General features: G+C 43.2%; 1 protein-coding gene across 1 annotated transcript; it reads right to left on the bottom strand.

The window, feature by feature from the left end:
• Positions 1 to 1,102: 1,102 nt before the first annotated feature.
• nop9 (NOP9 nucleolar protein) lies at positions 1,103 to 11,632 on the bottom strand. Its single transcript, XM_086204817.1, has 12 exons — positions 11,538 to 11,632; positions 10,150 to 10,409; positions 9,691 to 9,927; positions 8,858 to 9,070; positions 8,535 to 8,642; positions 4,831 to 4,972; positions 4,529 to 4,721; positions 4,304 to 4,444; positions 4,060 to 4,179; positions 3,351 to 3,563; positions 1,442 to 1,547; positions 1,103 to 1,342 (listed from the first exon to the last, which is right to left on the bottom strand). The coding sequence occupies exons 2-12, from the start codon at positions 10,373 to 10,375 to the stop codon at positions 1,191 to 1,193; spliced, it is 1,851 nt and encodes a 616-aa protein (XP_086060943.1). The 5' UTR covers positions 10,376 to 10,409; positions 11,538 to 11,632; the 3' UTR covers positions 1,103 to 1,190.
• Positions 11,633 to 23,697: the final 12,065 nt, after the last annotated feature.

Here is a 23,697-nt window from a genome sequence, read left to right as displayed (position 1 = left end):
TGGTGATTTCACCAAATACCAAAATGTTTTAAGAGTTTGAATCAATATGGGCCCAGGGGCTGAATTTGAGGAGTGACATAAAAGGGATTCCAACAACCCAGAAAAAGGTTAACACGGTTGACCATCAGGTTTCATTATCTCAAAGTGGACACTGTCATAAGACATGTCAGTAAATGCTGCACTTGGGAAATCTGTTACTTGTGTCTTAAAAACTAAGGTTGTTGCTACAAAGACTACAGAATTGGTCTCAAAAATTAAATGTCACCACATCATTAAAAACCTGCAAAACACAGAACTAATTGCTGTGAAGGTGAAGTCATACATCCATGTTGTAGTTCCTTCATAGCCTAGCATTAACTTTGCACTTCTAACAAATCCATTACATTTTCTGACTCCTGGGTTGGCCAACAAAAATGTCAGTTAGTTAGTTAATGCTTGAAAGATGACCTATGTTTCCATAGCTACAGTGAATTAGTTTACAGAGAACTCCTCCCCATGTAGGGAAGATAGATTTAGGTTATTACTTTAATTTCGCCACAGACCCGCCGTAAAAAACAAAACAAAAAAACCCCATCTCAATCCATGAGATTATATGCGCTGACTCAGAATTATCTATTAGATAATATTAGTTTGGAGTATCTTGAAAGGGAACAATCTGAGTATGAATATCAGTGATATTACAGGAATATTGCTGAATCTTTTCCAAATGACGAGACTCTCCTGCTCTGTCAGGACTACAATGCTTCATCTGCTCTGAATGACACAATTTAGTGTTGTGGCTCTGTTCTGGGAGGAATCCTTCTCCTGCCTGACAGCGAGTGTTAAACACCTCATCAGTTTCTCTCGTCTCAGTTCTATGTGCACCCTACAGAGGTGGGAGCGTGGAATTGTTTTCATCTATCAAATATCAAAACATGAAATGTGCTGAAAAATTGCAGAGACACCAGAAAACAAACAGACTGTGCGATATGATGCAACACAATGCAGCATACCAGCAGCTCAACAATTCCGCTTCACTAACTGAGACGACAAAGCTGTTGGTTTGAGGCTAGCACCCCCTAGAGGCCGTACAGCTCAGCACTGTAAATGACGGAATGACTGATATAGCTCAAACATTTTCTCTTTTTATTTTGTATTCAATCACAAGGACAAATATCTAAGAATGATTAAAAAAATATGTATTTTTTTTACTAAAGAATGTCATTGAAAAGTTTGCGCCTCTTGGACTCGCCAGTCTGGATTTCCTGCCAGTGGGCTCGTCTGTGGATGAAGTGAGAGACGGCAAATTTGGCCCAAACGTGGCGAGCATACTGGTTTGACCTCAGTTGGCTTTCACTGGGCGCTGTAAAGGAAGGAGGGCGATGAGCGAGAAGAACACATGCCAAAAGAACGATGATCACGTATCTCTTCAAGGAAAGCTCTGTCAGATGATTCATGTTACCAAGTTCCTGGGCGATGCTTTGCCTCTGACCGACTGAGGCGCTGTTCCATGCAGCCTCCAGAACCCGACTGCCCAACCTGGAGCAAGCCATCAAAACATACTGACCCTGGGAGGAGGAATGGTAAGATGGAGAATGAAAGTTACCCCCCTTATCTCTTCGTATCTCACACTGACGTGCGTAAGGTAAAGGCAAGTTTTAGCGAGACAGTTGAGTATGAGAGTGAGGTGTGATGAAAACCATTATATACAATCATTCACTGACCTTCATGCCTATTATGAAGCCAGCACAGGGAAGAAGTCCAAGTGTTCAGACAAACTAAGTTGAACATTCCGTTCGTGTACTGATTGCTGTGCAGGGTGGGAGAAGAGTTCTCCAAGTACTACACTGACTTGGTGGTGAGACGTTAGTCTTTACCCAAAAAACCCCAAAAACCCCAACCAGTTAAGAGCAGACTTAAGTATCTGAAAAAGTGGAAACCTCACACAGTTCTTACACATGATGGGCTGTGTGTATCGCAGAGCTCCTATAAAGGAATCTGAATGCATTTCCTTTACACTGAAGTCACCACCAACTAAGTGCTCTCAATGTACTTACGCTAGGAAGATGGCAGCCATCAAAGCTACTTGTTTAGCTCTTTTCAATAATGACTTGTACACATCAACTATGAGCTGGGAAGTTGTGTATGGCTTCTAAAGCCTGTTTTATGCTTCTGCGTCGCGGCGACAGCGTAGCGCAGCAGCATAGTGACGGTGTAGACCCTACGCCGTAGGGTCTACGGCGTCATTGAGCATTCGAAGTTCTGCGTCGAGGGAATGCGTTGCTCTGCAATTCACCGCCAAGCCGCTAGGGGGGGTGTGGCTGTGTCTTTGTATGGTTTCGGTGGCTCTTGTCGGATTCCAAAACAAAACCATTTACGATAGAAAGTCCAGTGCTTTTCTTGAACGACTGTTTGCTTTCATGAATCAAACTGAAAACTTTGAACATGACAAAAATGACTTCTTGTGGCCATTTTCTTCCGGAGACGCACACATTTGTTGTGGAGGTTCTTCCACCTCTTCATGCATTCGGCAACCCTCTCTGAGCAGACCAATCACAGTCCTTGACATTCACGTCATGATGCGACGACGCGTAGCCAGGATTTTTTAGAGGTGCATGTCAGGCTACAGCGTAGGGTCCGCATAGGGTTCTGCTACGCCGTCGACGCGGTGCAGAAGCATAAAGCAGGCTTTACATTTACTAATTTCACATTCATACCAGAAAGCAATCAGAAGGCACATATCTCCCCCAAGTTCAGCCCCTGGCACTTACGTACTCCGGCTAGGATCAAAGTGGCAAGTACATCTCCCACCCCCACTCACACTGGTGAAACCTAATAGTTGGATCTTGTACAAAAGCGTCCCTAAATTTCCATTCCATTGGGTTGTGTTATGGCTGCTACGCCGATCACGTCCCTCCTCCGCACAGCTGCAATTTCCACTGTTCGTGTTCCGGTCACATTTCTGTTTTACCCACCCAGCTTTGTTAACCTGCACAGATTCTGCTGACGTGTCATTGTTTCTTGGTTTATCTGAACCTTTTACATGCACATAGAACACATGGTTATATGGTGTGGTTTTTGGTCTGTTTTTGCAATCAGGGTTTGCATAACACCACCTCATGATGGGGTTAACAATAGTGTTTGCATTCATGAGTTCATAGAAAAGCAAAAGGTTATGCAGGATTTAATTATATTTCGTGTCAAAGCGGTATGGAACTGAACTGAGGAATTTAAAATCATTGGATCATTCATAGAATCAATGTAGGATCCAACTTGTGTACCCTCACTGTACACAGAGCAATGGAGGATTACAGGCTGTGAAAGTTTACAGAACCCTAACACTCATTATAATAACCTGGAGGTACTTGTACCTCCAGTCTCTTGAGGATCTTGCCCCTTCCCTTGTCACTAGATGATGTGATGAGAGCCTGGAGCACATGGCTGCCCGAGGGGTCCGACGCCATGGTCAGAAGGTCAGCAGGGGTCAGCGTGCGCAGACTGCTGAGGAGGAGAGAGCGTTCCTTGAACCTGGCCAGCGCCTGCACCAGCCTGGAGCCGTGGTAACAGATGGAGGACAGAGGAACCTGAACACAGTCAAGAGAACCAGACTGTACCCCACTGTGTCTCCGACATCTGTCACAGTTACACCTCGTTCCCACAAACAGACATCTGGGGTCTTTAACGATGTGTGACACCCATAAATCTCTTAATTTCCTGTGGAAACCTGTGTGATCTCCAATGTATATGCAACACTCCTCCTTCCATTGATTGTCAGCCTGGTATTCATCCTGACTCTGTTGGGAAAATCCCAGCAAACCTCTGCCATGGAGTTCAGTGTGCTGCACGAACAAGTTAACATGCTAGAAAGGGAGCTAACAGGCTGTTGTTATCTTTGCAGCGATTCCTCATGAGTTCCATGTGGAGAATCCACACACTAATCAGTCACCTCTAATCAGACAGCTCTTTTACCTTATGAGGGCATATTCTGTGCATCAGACCAAATCAGAAGAACAAAAATCTGTATGTGGAAACAGCACATCAAAATGTTGCAACAAATGTCTGATTCTGTCAGCTGTTTACCTCTGTCTGCACACTGCCCTCTGCTGTGTCAGAGTGGTAGTACACATCGTAGGTAAGCAGGGACATGAAAAGGGGGAGGCAGCTGGCATGTCGTGAACCTGGCTCAGCACAGTGGAAAGCCTGGAGAAGAGCAACACAACACAGACACTTTGTGGAACAACATGAGTGTGGAACTGAAATCAGAAAGAATGAGCAGTAGAGTGATTAAAGGCATGGGCAGTGACCGAGGCTGGTTGGGACTTACGCTGAGCAGACACTGCATCATCTCTCCCTGTCTCTCTTCACTTTCTGCACAGCTTTCTGCCAGCTGCACGATAACACCCATGTGACCCACAGCCAAGATGGCCTCCACACCCTGAACCAGTTCATCAAACACCCTCAGGAACTGTGAAGGGAACAGAAAATGGTATCTTCCTCGCACACAGGAAACACTGGATTCTTTCCTGTGCTGCAGAACACTGAAACCTACCAATTTATATTTGGCGGAGGCTGCGGTTAGCCTCTGCACAGGGAAGTTGGCTATTGGGTGGAGGGCGAGGTCCACCAGCTGACCTTTGAGGTGGTTCTTGTAGAGGTCACGGATGAGAGACTTGGGGGAGAGCTGTATGATAGTTTCAATGAGACGACTGGAGGCCTGGTCCTTGAGGAAAACCAGAAGTGGACTAAAGAGAAAACCAAAATTCATTATTCTGTGCATATATAGTGTGTTTGCACATGTTTCCCAGTATTTTACTCGCCACTTCAGCAACTTATTCCAAGTGCATGCTTTACCTGACTCCTGGAGCAGCTGGACGACTGGTCAGGTAGGCTGTGATGCGCTTGAGGAGCTGTGTGCAGAGTTTGGGTCGTCTTCTGTGAGACACAGTCAGCATGATCTGGAAGACTGCACTGGCCACAACGTCTGTGACGCTCACTGGAGAGCAGAGGGACACACGAGGAGAGAAGAACAACATCAGACTTGCTGACCGGATTGTTTTGTCATCAAATTCTTTAAAAAACATTACAGCACAGTTGGTCTGATAAAATAATCAAATCGCAATTACAAGAATTTGCATGAATAAAGCTATGGCTGTCATATTTGTGCAGTTCTGTTAAAAATCATTTTATTTTTGTGTGGCACATATAATTCCACAGGCTGACATCTGCAATTTGATTCATTCTTGAAAACCAAGTTGCCCTCCCTCCACTTGATGTACGACTCACCTTTCTACTTACGGTTGTTTTGTTGTCCCAAATTGCCTTTTTAATGAGTTGTTTTTTCTTTCGTCTGGCTGATATGCAAATGCATTCTCTCTCTCTCTCTCTCTATATATATATATATATATATATACAGCCAATCCGTGGCAAATTTTAACGTAGTTACTTTCATTCAACCAGCAAGTTTTTTCTTGCACAGGCATCACCCAGAAGATAACAAGACAATGTAAAAGAATCATCGTTGAAAAGTATTTCTCGGCTTTTCTTTCCATTTGAACAGTGGCATGTCCAAAATTATTCATACCCTTTGCAAACTGTCACAGTCTATGGGAAAATCCAAAGTTCGATGCCACTCCCAAGTCGTCCACGCTGTTCTAAAGCATCCTAATTATCCTGACTCATTGGGAACAGCTGTTTTCAATCAACTCCACAGGTGAAAAACAGCAGCTCTCTGCAGCTGGTTTGTGGACAGTCGTGGCTAAGACAAAGGAGCTCACTGAGGACCTCTGGCTGCACATTGTGGCTGCTCAAAGGTCAGGAAAGGGCTATAAGGCCATATCTAAATGTTTTCAAGTTCCAGTGGCTACAGTGGCCAAGTATTATTATAAATACAACAGGTTCCACACCGTGGAGCATCTCAGAGTATGTGATCGAGGCCAAAACTGGCACCTGTGCTGGCTGGGAGGATAGAGAGAGAGGTGAAATAAAATCCAAGGATCACCACCAAGGCCATCCTGTGAATCTGGGCTCTGCTGGTGGCAACGTCTCTGAGCAGTCAGTCCAACTGACACTGCTGGGTTCCACAAACGCAGACCAAGGAGGACGCCACAAAAGCCCACTCAGCTTTTTGCAAATGCTCATCTGGACAAAGTAGAAGACTTCTGGCCTTCAGTTTTACGGTCAGATGAAACAAAAATTGAACTGTTTGGCCACAATGATGTATCCTTCATTATGTGTAAAAAAAAAAAAAGTAGACGCTTTCAGCCCAAAGAACACCATCCATCCATTCTCCCTCTTATCCTGTTAAGGGTCGCAGGGGGGTGGAGCCTATCCCAGCAGCTTTCAGGCGAGAGGCGGGGTTCACCCTGGACGGGTCACCAGTCCATGGCAGGGCCAACACATAGAGACAGACAACCATTGGCTCTCCCAGCCACGCCTACAGTCAATTTAGAGTCTGGATTAACCTGGTCCCTCTTGATGTCTTTGGACTGTGGAAGAAGCTGGAGTACCAGAGAGAACCCAGCAGGAACAGAGAGAACATGGAGACTCACACAGAAAGACCCTGTGCTGCAGCCAGGGCTCAAACCCGGGACCTTCTTGTTGTGAGGCGACAGTTCTAACCACTGCACCACCGTGCCGCCAAGAACACCATTCCCACAGTCAAACATGGTGGTGGAAATGTAATACTTCAGGGGTGTTTTTAAGCCTGACCCTGAGCCTAATTGATGGTAAGGCAAGGCAATTTTATTTGTAGAGCCCGTTTTCCCCACCAGTTTGTCTCAAAGGGCTTCATGGCATCATAACAACATCCTCTGCCCTCAGAGCCTCACATCGACTGAGGAAAAACTCCATAGAAAACCTTTAACAGGGAAAAATCTGAGAAACCTCAATCTGTACAAGCCCAAATTGATGGCATCTTTCATGCCATCATTTATATTTAGAACATCAACATTTCTAGGCATGAAAGATGCCATCAATTAGGGCTTGTACAGATTAATCCCAAATAAAATTCAACCTGGATTAACACATCTAGGCTCTCTCTTTTCTAAATCGGACAATTCACACTCGCCTGTTGTTCTGTGCTGACATCACGCTGCATTCACATGCATCACCACAGAAAAATCTCAGTTGCAGCATCAGTTGTTGCTGACATGCATTCATCTTATTTCTCCTCCTAACTTGCACGGCTTGCAGCTGGTTCCTGTTGCTATAGTAACCCCACTTTACACATGTTGGGGGGAAAAAAAGGAGGCGGCACTAAGAAACCCCTGCTTGAAAAGTTGTGAAGCTAAACAGAAAATATGAGCAGCACTGAGGAAAATCCCAGTTGCAAGGCCAAAAGTAATGTTGCGCTCATCGTGACATCTTTCATAGTGAAAGGAGGATCTTCTTTGGGATGAACCGAGAAATGGGCCAAAAAACCCAGTGGAAGAGCAATATCTACAATACTCAGACCAGCCCATCGGAGTGCCATACTTCAAAGTCATTCAAATCCCCTTTCTTCCCCATGTTGATCTTAATAAGGTCTACATGCCTAAACCTTTGATGTGCTGCAGTGTGACTGGCTGACGTGATATCTGCATTCACCAGCAGTTCGACAGGTGTACCTAATAAAGTGGCTGGTGGGGGTAAATTGCTTTGCACACATGCTGTGAATCTTGTGGTGAAGAAATCATGAGAACAAACTCCAAAGCTGGAGAGTATCCGCCCCAGGCTTGCAAAACCGTGGGACACTTGAAGTCAATACCAGGGCTGAGCTTGTATCCACTTCTAATTAAAGCTGCCTTCACGCACCTCTGCGCACCAGCATCCTCAGTGCCATGCAAGAGGGTTTGTTTTCAAAAGCGGGGAAATTATGAGGTAAAGGAGGAGCTGCCTGAAGCCTGCCATAGTGGAATAGAAACAAGTCTGTAAAAAAGCCTGTGAAAAAAATCCCCTTCATACACTGGCAGCTTTTCACAATCATTTCCAAAATGACTGATCAATCACACTTCCACTCGTATCAACAAAGGAGGAAAACTGCATGAGCCTGTAATGAACATACAGCCCATCTGCCTCCATCAAAGATGAACAAAGGTCATCAATGCATAAATAAGTTAATTTAGCAACACATTTCAACAAGTCACTCAAATTAATGCGTGCACTGATAAGAGAGCCATTTGCATCTCGAGTGTATGACATCACGCTCATTTTCAAAGAGTGACAATGCCACACCGAGTCGGTATGGTGAACCACTGAACATGAAAAAATGAGAAAAAAAAGCTTTTTCACTGAGGACATGAGCATAAAACTTAAAAATGTTCCCCAAAGCACATTTCCCTCACAGGTTAGGACACCTGAGGCGCGCTGGAGACAGCTAAAATGCTTCCTAAGTTGACAAGAGTACTTTTACTGCATCTGCTAGGAAACACACGAGAGATGAAAACTATGAATGACTTGGTCAATATGGGTCCAGATTTCATAATTTCAGAGGACACAGAATCAAGAATCCACTCCCCCCGGTCATGAAGGTGAGAAGACAAACAACTGGGAGGAGGGTTCCATGAAAGATGACTCACAATTCACATTGTCCATCAATGTCTCCGTGAGGCTTTTCAGCTCGTACCAAAACGACGTGGGAATCTCAAAGTCTGTCAGCTGAGAGACAGCGTGGCGGTCTTTTGTACCTAGAAAAAAAAAAACAGTAAAAGAGAAAAGCTGCTAAGGTGAAAGTCAAAAGACCCTCAGCTTCATTTTTTTGTCACCTCTAATTTCAACATCAGTAACCACAAACTGTCCTGCAAACACCACTAAAAAGACAGAGAAGATGATGGCTGGGTACAAGAAAGAAGAGGTAGGTGTGTGTGTGTGTGTGTGTGTGTGTGTGTGTGTGTGTGTGTACCTGAATGTGACTCAGTGCGGAGGGGTCCTAGACAGCCTGCCAGTACATGTAAAAGCATGCGGACCACATGTGAGCCGTGAGCATGTTTGATGAACATGGTGCTGTTGTCTCGCACCACCTGACTTAAGGACAACACCTCGGCCTCCAGTGCTCCTGCACTCTCTTCCTCCTCCTCCTCCTCTTCTTCTTTTGTGGTGGCAGATGACTTCTTCTCTGAAAAGGACAAACACAGAATGCACACTCAGATCTGACTTGGGTGCACACTCAGGTAAGACATGGGTGCAGTGTTTTTGTAAACCTAACATTGCTGTTCTTGTCAGTAGGGCCTGAGCAGTTTATCGTGTGGCCAGTATTCGACATGTCAGCGTAGGTGTAGGCAATATTAGCAAATATTAGCAATGATTCCGCAGACATAAGCCGGTTCGAGCCTATCTACCACCTACTGAATCAGCTGGGGCCTGGCCCACTCATCAGTCAGCCAAAGAATTGGCCAATTAGTGATTAACTTGCCAATATTTCTTGATATTAATGATTAATCTGCCAATATCAATCAATCCTAGCAATTAATCGGACAGTCTTAGCTGACATTAGCACCTATTTGGCCAATACTAACATTAAATCAGCTGATGCAAACACGTTTCAGCACATACTATATTTTTTAATTATTATTTCTCAATATATAAATAAGAAATCTCCTGATGAATTTGTTATCAGATTTTTTTTTTACTCCCAGATGGAAGTATTAACCAAAAAATTAAAAAATTAAAAAATCCCACATCAGTCAGGCCCTACATGTAAGTTACAGTCCCAGTGAGGAGCAGTCCTTTACTCACCCTTCCACCTGGACATCTGTCTGATTGCACTCTCCACTACATGACCGCCACACCGGTCGCAAGAAGCTGCCTTCAACTCTGACCCCGAATCTCCACCGAGTTCAGCCAGAAGTGCTGCCACCTGGTCGGTGCTGGACAGCGGGAGCAAGCGCTGCAGTGTGACGCTTCCTGTGCAATCCATGGCCACCAAGGTTGCTTTACCTTTCACCTCTGCGAGGACGTTCTCCACAAACATCTCTGCAGAGAAGGAGTGCACCGGCAGCAAACACGGAGTTCTTAGGATGAGGTGAAATGGAAACCTTCTCTCTCTCTCCAATGAATAAATATTTTATCAAAGCTGTGCATAAAAGGTGCTGCCAGAACACTGCACAATTTGTTTTAATATTTATGTATCATTGTCATTGCTCAATACATATGAACCTGCTAGCTGAGATTTGGTGATGTGTAATTCCCCCTCACCTTTCTCCTGGTCATCTTCAAAGCCTTCACAGAGTCGTTCCCCGACTCGGCGGAAGTAGCCGACGCTCAGGGCATCCAGGCGCTTCTGTCCACCATTTCCATGACTCTTTTGACTGCATTCTGCTGCCTTCCTCTTCTTCTCTCCCCCTTGGGCATCATCACCAGTGCGCCTCCTCTTTTTTTCTCCATCTTTTCGTTGCTTCCTTTCCACAGGTTTCGCCAACATAACTCTAAATCTTACAAGTTTCCAGCTGAGGGTCCTTTAAAATAAAAGAGACAACACAGCAACTATGAGGGGCATCAAGTGACACTTGATCATAGAAAATTGATATCCATAATTTCCAAAACTTCACTTTCCCTTTTGTTCCAACATTGTCCACATCTAAACTAAAAAAAAAATTCTCTCACAGATTTGCAAACTCTTCTTTCACCATGCCAATGCTGTTTCTACACCAGCAGATAAATGAATATCAGACATCAAATAGCAAATACATGCAACAATACTGTCTGTACGAGGTGCACAATCTTAGCACCCACTCCCTGTTTACGGCCATCTTTCCTCCCTTAAAATGGATTCTGATTCTTGTTAGCAGTACTCCTCTGTATCTCCTTAACCTAATTATTACTGCCTGCTTTCTTGAAAATAATTGGGCAACGGGGGGGGGGGGGGGGTGACCTAATTCTGTATAAGGCAGTTTTGAAAATTGGATCAACATTTCATCTCGACTACAAATTCAGATATGTTTAAATATTAACCACTTTAGACAAGAGGGCCAATCTTACAAGGAAAATAACAGTCATCGAAGTTAAAATACTGAAAAAACTGGGTCTGTATTGGAATAACATATCATTCTGAGTCCCCCAAACAAACAAAAATAATCCTGACGCACTGTCACTTCACATATATCCACACCTTTTATCTTGTCTATTTTTACGGTTTTAAACTCTTATTTTTTTTAAGACATATACACACTGTGTGTGCTCTCAGAACCTGTGTTGTGTGATTGTTTCTAATCAGTGCATTATCTTGCTTTGTATATGGAGCCACGTCGAAGATCAATTTCTGTTTTCTGAATTGTTGTGGGGCTGAATCAGATGAATAAATACCAAATGTAGAAATACAGACTCACAGGATGAGGTCTTGTGGAATGTTTTAAAATATAAAATACTGTTGCTGTATTGAATTCATGTGAAACCTACAGGCTGACCCGGAGCTCAGCATTCTAATACCCTCGTACGTGGAAACTGTGGTGTAACAGAAACTATCGCGATACTTCTGGTAAATAACTGTCCACAAATATATGTTAGAGCTGAAATTAACTTAATTTGGGTGAAACACGAGTAAAAAAATAACAAAACTCTTGTGAAACCAGCGTAACTACACTCACGTGTGGTACAGAGCAGACAGACGTGCTGTTTATGGCGCATAGTGATGACGTTATAGAGGTGGTCTTTTTTTTTTCTTTCTTGGGTATAAAAGCGGGTGGCAGCTAGCGATTATGGCACATTACCGCCACCAACTGGGCCATATCCCTGAAGGTGGAAATTTTACGCCAATCATCCAAAACATATCACCAATGACAGGTCTCATATTGAGTCAATAGATCCCCCTTCATGAAATTAATAATAAGCGAGAGCTCAGTTGTAATGGCCATTTTTAAAAAAAAAAAACTGTAAATTTGTGTGCCATTTAAACTGTACTGCTTATATGAGAGCATCTATCAATAAAATGAAGAACAGTTCATCAACACCACAAATTACAGCCTCAAAATGACCATCACAGTAGATCAACTCCTCCATGGAGCAACTTGTTGGATTATGACACTCATGAAGAAAATGGTCAGCGGTTTTAATCTTCAGGCTGATTCGTGTATGTGCTTTTGCGTGTGTATTACTCATGTTGGGACATGTTTTAGCTGAATGGTGTATGTGTGACTGAAAAATAAATTAAAGGGGAAAAAACAAAAAAAATCTTTAAAAAGTATGACATGATTTCATATTCTTGCTGTGAGTGCATTACCATGATATGTGCATCTACAAAAGAAACAGGGTGAAATATGCATCTAAACAAATGTGGTATAATATCTGATATATGTATGTGTGTAAGACTACTAACAAGACACTATACATCATAATTTTGGTATAAAATACAATTCTCCCAAAATATCTCGTACATAATTGTTTTGTTTGTGCTTTCGAAATGATAGGAAGTTAATTATTATTTGAATTACCAATGCTGTTAGAGGGTGCAGAATAGGAACTCTCTGTTATTCTGAAATCAAAGACATCAGACATTACAGAGCCATGGAATTCTTTTATTTATTTATGAGTGAAGATTGAATATTGCAGTTTCACATGATTGATTTTAAAAGTGTGTCCTCTGAGATAGAACACTTTCCTCTGCTGGTGATTGCAGGTCATAGAAGCAGGACCACTGAGCCATGGTCAGACAGTGTGATCTCCATACACATCTGGTAAACACCATATGTTTACACCGTATGTATGTGCATTTTTAAAATAAACTAAACAGAGAGGTGAAATATGCACATAAACAAACATCCTGTGATATAGTATCTGACATATGTATGTGTGTAAGACTATTTTCAAACACACTTTTAATCAGAATTTTGGTTACTTAGCACTTTGTGATGGAAGACAACAACCTTGAGTGTCTTCTTCAAGGATCAGTTATATCGCAGACTCAAAATATCATCTCTTACCTTGAGCAACCTAAAATACCCCTTTTGGTAAGTTCAGCAAATCTTCCAACAACCAACCAAACACTATCAGCCAAGGTAATTGTGTAACTATGAATATATATATATATATATATATATATATATATATATATATATATATATATATATATATATATATATATATATATGTACTCAACTCCTTCTATACCAGGTTTGAGACCGACAACTCCACCCAGCTGGCCAACATCAGGTCCCACCTCAAGCCCAGCACATCACCCATCGCACCAAGGATGTTGTGAGGGCCCTCAAGAGGACCAAAGATATGTATAGCATGCCTGGCGCCGACAACATCAGTGGCCGGGTCCTCAAACGCTGCGCTGACCAGCTTGGGTGCATCTCCCAAAGCTTCTTCCTGACCTCCATGGACACTTGCACTGTCCCCAAGCTCTGGAAACACTCCATCATCATCCCCATCCCCATGAGGAACCCTCCAAAGACCCCTAATGATCTCCACCCAGTGGCCATCACCTCCCACATAATGAAAGCCATGGAAAGGGTTGTTAAACAGCTCATCCTCTCTTGGACAGGCTCACAGCTCGACCCCCTACAATTCACATTACAGTACAGGCAGGCAGAGGTATCAGCGATGCCAAAGCCTTCATCATTGACACCATCCACAAACACTTGGAGCCTCCCAATAACTTGGCCAGGCTTCTGTTTGCAGACTTCTCCTCTGCTTTTAACACCCTGCAGCCACACATCCTGGCAGAGAGACTCCACCTAAACTTTAACCTGAACGACCAGCTCATTCTCTGGATCCTGGAGCTGAATCAGTCTTATTGTTCTCAATGGTCTGCTGGTTCCACTCCATCAACCTACAGGAGAAGAATCGCTTACTTTGTATTTCCAAGGTGTGTTCCAAGATAATTGGACATCCCAGTTGCTCCCTGACGGCCGTGTATGAGCAGCAGGTCCACGGCATGGCTGCCCAGATTCTGAAGGACCCCTCCCACACTCTCTTCCCGGCATTTGAGAGGCCGCCATCTGGTTGCAGGCTACAGTGTCGGCCTGCAGGACCCTGCAGAGGAGATCCACCTTCGTGCCCCAGGCTGTCCTCCGGAACTCTTTGAACTCCCTGCACTTTGACCCCTAGTATGTCACCCAAAAGATTGCCACTTGTCATACACCTAGTGTACACCTGTACTTCCTGTATATGCTGTTACTATATTTATATTCTATTCATGCTACGATTCATCCTGTACATACCACAATATTTGCAAAGAAATCTCATTCATTAATGTAATTATGCTACTTATCTATTGTGCCCTATGACTTCTTCTGCACTACTGCCTCTACTGCACTACTACTTCTATCATGCACTTTACAAAGCAACTGCTCCTAACCCTGGGAGGTACAGACTTCCTTGCACTTCCTTACCTTAATTGTGTTGTTGTTGTGTAACCAACTGTACCACTCTCTACTCCCTTAATTGCACCCCACGGGAATAAATAAAGTTTTCTGAATCTGAATCATGTCCCAAAAGCCAGCTTCCATAGCTGGGGATCAGACGGCCAAGGCCCCTGCCTTGGTCTGCTGCCCGAACCGCAAAGCACCAGACCCTTCCAGTTCCTCCTGCTGGTGGTGGGCCGACAGGGGGCTCATGTAACCATTTTGTGCAATATGTATGTATGTATATACAGTATATATGTGTGAGTGTGTGTGTGCATTTGTATACACACACACACACATACACTTATAAACATATTTACATGCATGCATATACATATATGTCCTGTTATATGTCAGGTCAGGTCACTGATTGACAGAGGAACAAAAAACAAACAACAGGAGCATACTGAGGAGGGCAAAGCTGCTGCATCCTTGTGTGCCACCATCTTGCATCAATAACAGTTTCACGTTTGACCATCATGTATATTGCAAAAGTAGAGTGGTGATTTGTATGAAGTATTCGTACACAAAAGGGACATGGTCACTAAGTAAATGAGAGTTGGGCCACATCAATCTCTGTATTGCAATTCTCTGTGGATTTGGTGGCTCATTGGGGAGAAAAGTATATACACACACTCTAGTCTGGAACTGCTGGCTTCATGCAATCTTCAGAATATGTTCCTTGTAGACATTGAGTCTCCTTTCAATGTATTCAACTCAATCATTCCACTTGACAATGTCGGTGATCCATTTCAACCAAAAATAGGATAATCTCTGATGAGGCAAAGACAGTGACTTATAAAGCATACTTTTATAATTTTTGATTGCATTTTAGCCAAAGTCTTCTCCTATATATAGGTCTGTATAGTTCCTTAACTCTGCATTGAGCTGTGGTGCACATTACCCCGGTTTTGACTAGTTCGAGCAGATCCAGCTTCAATGGGAATGGACATCTGCTTTGACAGACATAGGGAAGGAAATCGAGGGGCAGAGAGAAAGGGGGAGAGAATGACAGACAGGGACGTGAACAGGCTGGAAAGAGAAAGTCAGCAAACAATAAAAACAACACAAAACATTGTCGTCTTCTGCTTATTCCTTACTAGTAAGGGTCATGGGGGGGCTGGAGCCTATCCCAACATCTACGGGCGAGAGGCGGGGTTCACCCTGGACAGGTCACCAGTCCATCACAGGGCCAACATAGAGAGACGAACAACCATTCACACTCACATTCATACCTACGGTCAATTTAGAGTATCAATCAGCCTCGTCCCTAAATTGATGTCTTTGGACAGTGGAGGAAGCCAGAGCACCAGAGAGAACCCACACAGGAACAGGGAGAACATGGAGACTCACACAGAAAGATCCTGTGCACGAGCTGGGACTCAAACCCTGAACCTTCTTGCTGCGAGGCCACAGTGCTGACCACTGCACCACTGTGCAGCCGAACATAAAACATTATGTACTAGCAAACACAATGCTGATGTTATCGCAACTACAATATTGAGAGGACTGATAGAATACTAATCCTAGAACCGATACTAAAGAGGGCAGCTTGAGCCTCTTTGGCTCTGTCGCCTCCTCCAGCAGCAGCATCAGCAAGGCATCTGGGAAGTGGGGAGCACAAAGGCTCCGGAGAGGAGGTTGAGTTTGGGAGGAGGTTTAGCCTAAGCCAGCCCTAACTGTAAGTTTTATCAAAAAAGAAGGTCTTAAGTCTGCTCTTGAACATAGAGAGGGGGTCTGCATCCCGAACTGAAACTGGGAGATGATTCCACAGAAGAGGAGCCTGATAGCTGAAGGCTCTGGCTTCAATTCTACTTTTAGAGACTCTAATGACCACAAGTAACCCTGCATCCTGGGAGAAAGTGTTCTAGCTAGAGAGCAGGGAACTAAAAGCTCTGTCAGAGCAAAGGTGCCTGATTGTTGAGGGCTTTTTGGATTAGAAGAAGAATTCTGAATTATTTTCTGGGAGCCAAAGCAGAAAAGCCAGTACAGGAGAGACATGGTCTCTTCTACTAGTTCTCGTCAATATATGGGCAGTAGCGTTCTGAACCAGCTAGAGAGTCTTTAGGGACTTATTGGTGCAGCCTGTTGCAGTAATCTAGCCTGGAAGTGACAAAAGCATGGACTAGTTTTTCTCAAGTCCCATTAATGCTCACATTCCTCAAGGCTCTGGCCGAGGAGGTGGAGTTGCTTGCGTTTTTTGCATGAATCCCTAACCCAGAATATGTTTTAATTCATTTTAAAGCCTTATTCTCAGTTTGCCTTATACAGCCTGAAAAACTCTCCAGCCGCTTCTTTGCTATTGTGTACCGCTCACCTGGTCCTTACTCTGAATTCTTATCTGAATTCTCAGAGTTTATATCCACTTTAGTTCTCAAAATAAATAAAATCAGTATTGTACAGTAGGTGACTTCAGTATTCATGTGGATGTTGATAAAAGCAATCTACAGCAGGTACAGCGTTTATCCGTCTTTTAGAATTGATTGCTTTCCATCAGTCTTTATGTGAACCCACTCACTGTCACAACCACACCCTGGACCTCGTCGTGATGTACGGAATTCATCTAGTTGCATTTCCGCACAACTCTTTTATCTGACCATCAATGAATCACTTTTGAATTTGCACTAATCGACTACACACCACTAAGGGAAAACTGCAGTTCCCAGATGTTTGTCAGATCACGCTGTAGTGAGAGTTCAGGAAGCGATTCCATTGGAACTGAATTCACTCATGTCCTGAAGACCCAGTTGTCCACCTTAGACCCTCCCAAACTGATCATTTTATCAAGAGTGTGACAGGGACCTTATGAACAACTTTAATGATTTAAATTAAGTCACTAGTTTTTGACTATTAAGATAACTATTCTCCCCAGTATACCTATCACTTAAATAGCAATTTTTGATTGTAATAAGACGAATAAAACATTTCCTGCTTGTTTATAAATAGTTATTGTATCCAAATTTTGAGTTCTTACTGCATATTCATTTTCTCTGTACATTGTACATACAATTACCTCTTTCTGAAACCACCAGAGGGCAGCATAGTTTTTCTTATGCACTCATCTCATGATCAGTGCATGAGTGGACAGGAGACCAGGGCATGTGATTCAGTCAAAAAAAGATGTGACTTGAAAAACACATGTGAAAGGTTTTGCAACAGGGAACAAAACATAAAAATATATATTTCCATTTGTAAGTCTACTCGAGGGTCATGGGCAGTGGTTTTGATGATGTTTTTCTGTGAGGCCTTTGGTGTTTTAGAAATCAAAAATGCCGCTGAACAAAAGCTTCATTGGATAACATTTTGTCTAAAAAGCTGTATTTCATGATCAATAAACTGCATACACCAGCATGTAAAAGGGCAGTTTGTGTTCCCATAATCCCCATAATGGTAATTATAATCTTTCACAATACACAATGTTTATTTTTACTATGTTATGGGCTCAGATTTCCAAATTCTTTTGGAAATATTCCAATTCGTCATCCTCAGAGTCAGGCAAGAAGATAGACACCCTGCTCCGGGATGTGCTGCATTAGGGAGCTTACACCCACAAATATCTGCATGTGAGCTTAGCGATACTAATACCATTATATAATTACAAGGAATTATAATTTCAGAATAAAACACATCATCAGAACTTCCTTCCTGACGAAAGGGATGGGCTGAGTGATTTCATACGTCATCTCAAGTTCCCCACTGTAACTTTGGGTTACCAAACAAAATGTTTGTTTGTTTTTTTACAACTAGAAGATTTGCCTTGAACAATGAATAGTAGTCGTGGGAAGTGTTAGAATACCTTAAAGGTCTTGGTAGTAGTAATCACTACTTTTAATGTATTGGTGACAACAGCATTTGAGGTGTTAAGTTCAGACAGTGTATCTGATTCTAAAATAAGTGTCACAATTTTACATCGTTGATTCAAAGCAAACATTATGCACAACCCTAGTTATATGGACTCAATTTTATGGAGCGCTTTTCTACCTTTGCGGCACTCAAAGCTTAGCTAGCTAGCAGTCCCCAGGTCTCTGTGGATCTCAGCTGTTTAGTGCAACATAGAGGAGAGAAGGGGATCTAGCTTCTTGTCTGACTCTGGACAATAAGTGTGTATCCTAAAGAGTCTGATGTTCTTCATCCAGACAAGGACCGGATGTGTATAAAACACTTCATATGACTTGTATGGATTTACTTTTTTTGTAGCGCCTTGATTATTCATGATTAATCAAAGGTCTTCTAGCATGACTATATGCAAACATGTGATTGGAACAGAATCAAAAGTATAATACGAACACATCGTCTCTGTTCTATCTGTCTCCAGAAAGTGTTCCTCATCTGTGTTCAGACTCACTCTCTAATACAAATCCTTTAATGCAAAGAGCCAATGGATGCAACATGCTTGAGATTTTTCCAGTTGGAAAGACAGCACACACATGCAGAACAACAGATAAATCCTTTTCTCATCAGCAGAGCTGCTGTTCTCTTTGACTCTTCGCCAACATGAATCAGGCTTCCACTGAACACTGCAACTGATTAAGACTTTGGGAGTCACGTAGCTGCACGCGGTCAAATTTCATCACAGCCTTGTAAAAAACACTCAGCACTTGATGTAACATGGGAAAGTTTGTTGGGAGTTACATGAATCTGAGCGACAATTATCAATGGCAAATATTCTCCTCCCACCAAGCAGGATTGACTGTTTCCTCAAAAATGATTACATGGGTGGAAGACATTCCCACTAGCTCACCTATGACGTTCTCAAAACCACTTGTTACAGACTATCGGTGCAACTTAGCATCAGGACTTCTTGTTCTTTTTTTCACAAATCAAACAAATGAGATACAGACGGATCAATCCTTTGTTCCTGGCCTCTAGTCTTTATGCTAAGCCAGTCCATTCCACCACTGAGATCAGACAACATATCTGCAGATACCAATGTATGGATGGTAGGCCAGTCCCCATCGATATTATCTGCAAAACTAATATATTGGTCAGGGTCTATTAATGTGATTGATTAAATATTATCAATCTTGTCAACAAGTCTCAGTGACAAGTGTGTTAGTTTCATAACTTTTGTGGTAACACTACAGGAGCATCTACAATATTCTGGTTGTTTTTCATGTGTAATAGATTACAGTTTGTGTGTGTGTGTGTGTGTGTGTGTGTGTGTGTGTGTGTGTGCGCGCGCGCGTGTGTGTGTGTGTGTGTGTGTGTGTGTGTGTGTGTGAGAGTTGTGGCTCTGCATGCAGTCCTCACTGGTAACAGAAAGAGAGAGTGGAGCGTGGTTATTATTTAACAGCTATGTGTCAATACAGCAAATACCAAAAACATTCTCAGTGACACTCCTTGACACCGGGACAGTCTGCCCCGCAGAGAGAGTCGTCCACATGCAATGGACATTGTATTTTTCTTTTCGAGTGAAAATTCCTGCTACACAAAGACAGCTATTCTTGCTAAACTGTGTCTTCCTTTGGTCCTCTTCAGGCTGCCGAGTTCCCCACTGACAGTCAGAGAGCCAGCAAGACACCCCCCCCCCCCCATCTGTCAGAGAACCTGAGTCACCTTCATGTTTCCTGTCACACCCACCACTCTGCAGAAACTAAGAGCGTTGCTGTTTTATCACACTTCTTTCATTGCACTGAAATGTAAATGATCTGCCTTTTTCAAATACAAACAGTTGTGATAAAAATCTCATGTAAAATTCCAAAATGTGGCTCGAAGTGAAACCTGCTTTCTCTGCAAATGATAGTCCAACAACTGTAATTTATGACTTTGTTCTCATAAAGGTTTTGTGCCACAATGAGCCGTTTTAATCGGGGAAATTTTTAATCTGTCAAAGCAGGAAAAGCAAAGGTGTAATGAATAACATGAATAGACCCAAATAGTCAACTTTGAGCAGGGAGTTTCCTTGAAGCTGTGTTACAAAAGTCTATCACCACCAACTTGAATAGACTATGGAAGTTGACTGCAGCTTGTTCAAGCTAGTGTGGCTGAGACAAGCTAGTTAGCATGCTTGACTCCCACCTGCCTTTATGGTTGCTCTGTTATTAAGAATAACCTTTAGCTGAATCATGTTAAGTGTTGCCTCTGGCTCAAATGTCGAATGTTAAATATGAGATACTGTCAGAGAGCTTCTATGAGGGGGACAACTACTGTAACGAGCAGCAGCCATTAGCTCCAGTGCCACCAGCTCTAGTTGGCAAATAGTAGACTTCATTTTAAACAACCACAGATTAAAGGTGGAAACGCTTACATTTTTGCTGAAAAGAGACACAATTAACTATGGGCATATATTAGAGGTATGAAACAGAAGCAGTATCCCCTCCTCTTGTCTGTAAAGACAGTATTCATAAGTTGTAGACTCCCAGGGTGAATAAACACAAACGGTCCTGAAGGCAGACTTTAACGACTACACTCTAACGAGTACAGCAAGGCGAAAATTCACTTTGCATTGTGTGTATGTGTCAACACAACCCTAAACATCAATAATAATAATAATAATAATCCATCATTCCATCGTCGTCTTCCGCTTATTCCTTACTAGTAAGGGTCACGGGGGGGGGGGGGGGGGCTGGAGCCTATCCCAGCATCTACGGGCGAGAGGCGGGGTTCACCCTGGACAGGTCGCCAGTCCATCACAGGGCCAACATACAGAGACGAACAACCATTCACACTCACATTCACACCTACGGTCAATTTAGAGTATCAATCAGCCTCGTCCCTAAATTGATGTCTTTGGACTGTGGAGGAAGCCGGAGTACCAGAGAGAACCCACACAGGAACAGGGAGAACCTGGAGACTCACACAGAAAGATCCCACGCCCAAGCTGGGACTCGAACCCAGAACCTTCTTGCTGTGAGGCCACAGTGCTGACCACTGCACCACCGTGCAGCCCATTAATAATAATAATAATAATAATAATAATAATAATAATAATAATAATAATAATAATAATAATAATAATAATAATAATAATAATAATATTAATAATATTAATAATAATAACTAGAATTTATACAGCACCATTCAGGGTACCCAGGTGCTTTACATAAGCGTAGGGAAGCAGGTCGGGGAAAGGAGGGGTGAAGCCAAACTAAGACTGATGAGGAAAGGCCATGGTGAAAAGGTGGGCCTTGAGATATGATTTCAAGGTGTCCAGGGTTGGGGCATTACGGATATCAGGAAGGAGGGAGTTCCAGAGGGTTGGTGCGGCCACACTGATAGCTCTATTCTCGAAGTTCTTCAGTCTGGTACGGGGGATGGACAACAGGCCCATGTCTGAGGACCGCAGGTTCCAAGATGGAGTTTATTGGTGGAGAGGGTTGGACAGGTCGCCGGGGCAAGTGCATGAAGGGATTTGTGGGTGAGGAGAAATTTGTAGGAGATATGGTATCTGATGGGGAGCCAGTGATGGATGAGGGTGGGGGTGATGCCCCAATGTCCTACCAGTGTTTGAATTGGCACAAACAAAATTTAGCCATCCTTCATGTTCAAATCCCACCTAGGTTTGTCTGGCTTGGATAAACTGAATTATTTGCCATAAAAAAGTGTTAAGCGCCCTGACACCAGCACACTGGGTGGAATTTAGTCATCATTCATGGTATTAATGATGCAGAACGTGTCAGCGTGTCAAAAAGGATGATGAAATTGAGATATATGAGAGTTCCAAAATAATAAGTTTGCCCTTGTTTGTATGCCAGATGATGCCAAGAACAATTTTTTTTTTCAGGCTGTCAAACATTTGCTTGGCTTATTTTTTCTAACAGGTTACAAAATGCAAATTAAAAAGCCCTTTAAAAAAAACATTTAGTGAGTGGCATCCAGCACTTAACAGACTGACAAACATGAAAACTTAGTCACCTAATATTAATCTTTATGGTTACTTTGAACACATGGTTTTAATATGTTTATGTGCAATGTTTCTATACTGGGCAGCACGGTGGTGCAGTGGTCAGCTCTGTGGCCTCACAGCAGGAAGGTTCTGGGTTCGAGCCCCGGCTGCAGCACAGGGTCTTTCTGTGTGAGTCTCCATGTTCTCCCTGTTCCTGCTGGGTTCTCTCTGGTACTCCAGCTTCCTCCACAGTCCAAAGACATCAAGAGGGACCAGGTTAATCCAGACTCTAAATTGACCGTAGGCGTGGCTGGGAGAGCCAATGGTTGTCTGTCTCTATGTGTTGGCCCTGCCATGGACTGGTGACCTGTCCAGGGGGAAGGCTGCTGGGATAGGCTCCACCCCCACCACCCTTAACAGGAGAAGAGGCAGAAAATGGATAGTATTTTTCAGTTCAACTGTTTCATACAAAAGCTTGATGACATATAAACTTTTTCGATGTGTTACTGCTTTGTATTGTTCTCAGCAGTTACATGACATACAGCCATTTAAAATGTCATCCTCACCTCACTGATAACAAATTACTTCTTTTGGTCCTTCTGCCCCTTCCATCCATCCATTTTCTATACTGGTATCTGTTAAGGGTTAGGGACTCACTTTCTTGCTCAAGGATACGAACATGGTCACTGGGGGAAGTGAGGATTCAACCAACGACCCTTCGGTTGCTGGACGGCAACTCTAGCACTGAGCCATGCTGCCCCCTTGTTGCTCAAAATTGAAAATGGAAATCATTATTTCATCAATCCTGTATTTCCTGATACTGAGTAGATGCTGATGTCAGCAGTGTATATTATCAAGCGTATTTTGCCTTTCAATCACTCCCAAATACGTGCTTACAAAGAGATTTTTCCCTCCGTTAAGTCAGTGTCGCTCCAGAATGCAGACAGTCAGCCACATATATTCAGCTTGAAGCTAATGCCAAGCAAACAACATCAAAACGGCCCAAAATGTCCGCTTACAAACTCTAAAGCACATAATTTGCTGTAACCCACATCTTCTGTATGACCAAGCTATTATCAGTAATCCACAAACTTTCCATCCATCCATCCATTTTCTACTTCTTATCCTGCTAAGGGTGTGGGGGTGGGGGGTGGAGCCTATCACAGCAACCTTTGGGCGTGAGGTGGGGTTCACCAATCAGGTAGGGCCAACACATATAGACAGCCAACCATTCATTCTCTATGGTCACTTTAGAGTATCAATCAGCCTCGTCCCCTCTTGATGTCTTTGGACTGTGGAGGAAGCTGGAGTACCAGAGAGAACCCAGCAGGAACAGGGAGAACATGGAGACTCACCCAGGAAGATCCCGTGTTTGAACCCAGAACCTTCTTGCTGTGAGGCGACAGTGCCGACCACTGCACCACCTTGCCGCCTCCACAAACTTTCATTTGATGTAAAACAGACAAACTACAACATCTCCAGTTTAGTGCCACAATGAACAAGGGATTTGTTCAAACGAATATGGTCAAACTCCTCCATTCAACAGCACCAAACCTGAAGCGTTCTGGCCAAGGT

This window comes from Aulostomus chinensis, chromosome 5 (genome assembly GCF_037954235.1).
Source record: "Aulostomus chinensis isolate RoL2024-O1b breed Wild chromosome 5, RoL_Achi_v1.0, whole genome shotgun sequence".
Classification (NCBI taxonomy): Eukaryota; Metazoa; Chordata; class Actinopteri; order Syngnathiformes; family Aulostomidae; genus Aulostomus; species Aulostomus chinensis.
The sequence above is the reverse complement of the archived record's forward strand: the minus strand, read 5'-3'. Positions and strand labels throughout refer to the sequence as shown.

Excerpts from the sequence above, each read along its gene's own strand:
- nop9 (XM_086204817.1), bottom strand. The coding sequence starts at position 10,375 with ATGTTGGCGAAACCTGTGGAAAGGAAGCAACGAAAAGATGGAGAAAAA. Across the intron at positions 4,722-4,830 it reads CCAGCTGCTCCAGGAGTCAG|TCCACTTCTGGTTTTCCTCA; the intron begins GTAAAGCATGCA and ends TTTTCTCTTTAG. Across the intron at positions 1,343-1,441 it reads AAGCATCGCCCAGGAACTTG|CGCCCAGTGAAAGCCAACTG; the intron begins GTAACATGAATC and ends CTTCCTTTACAG.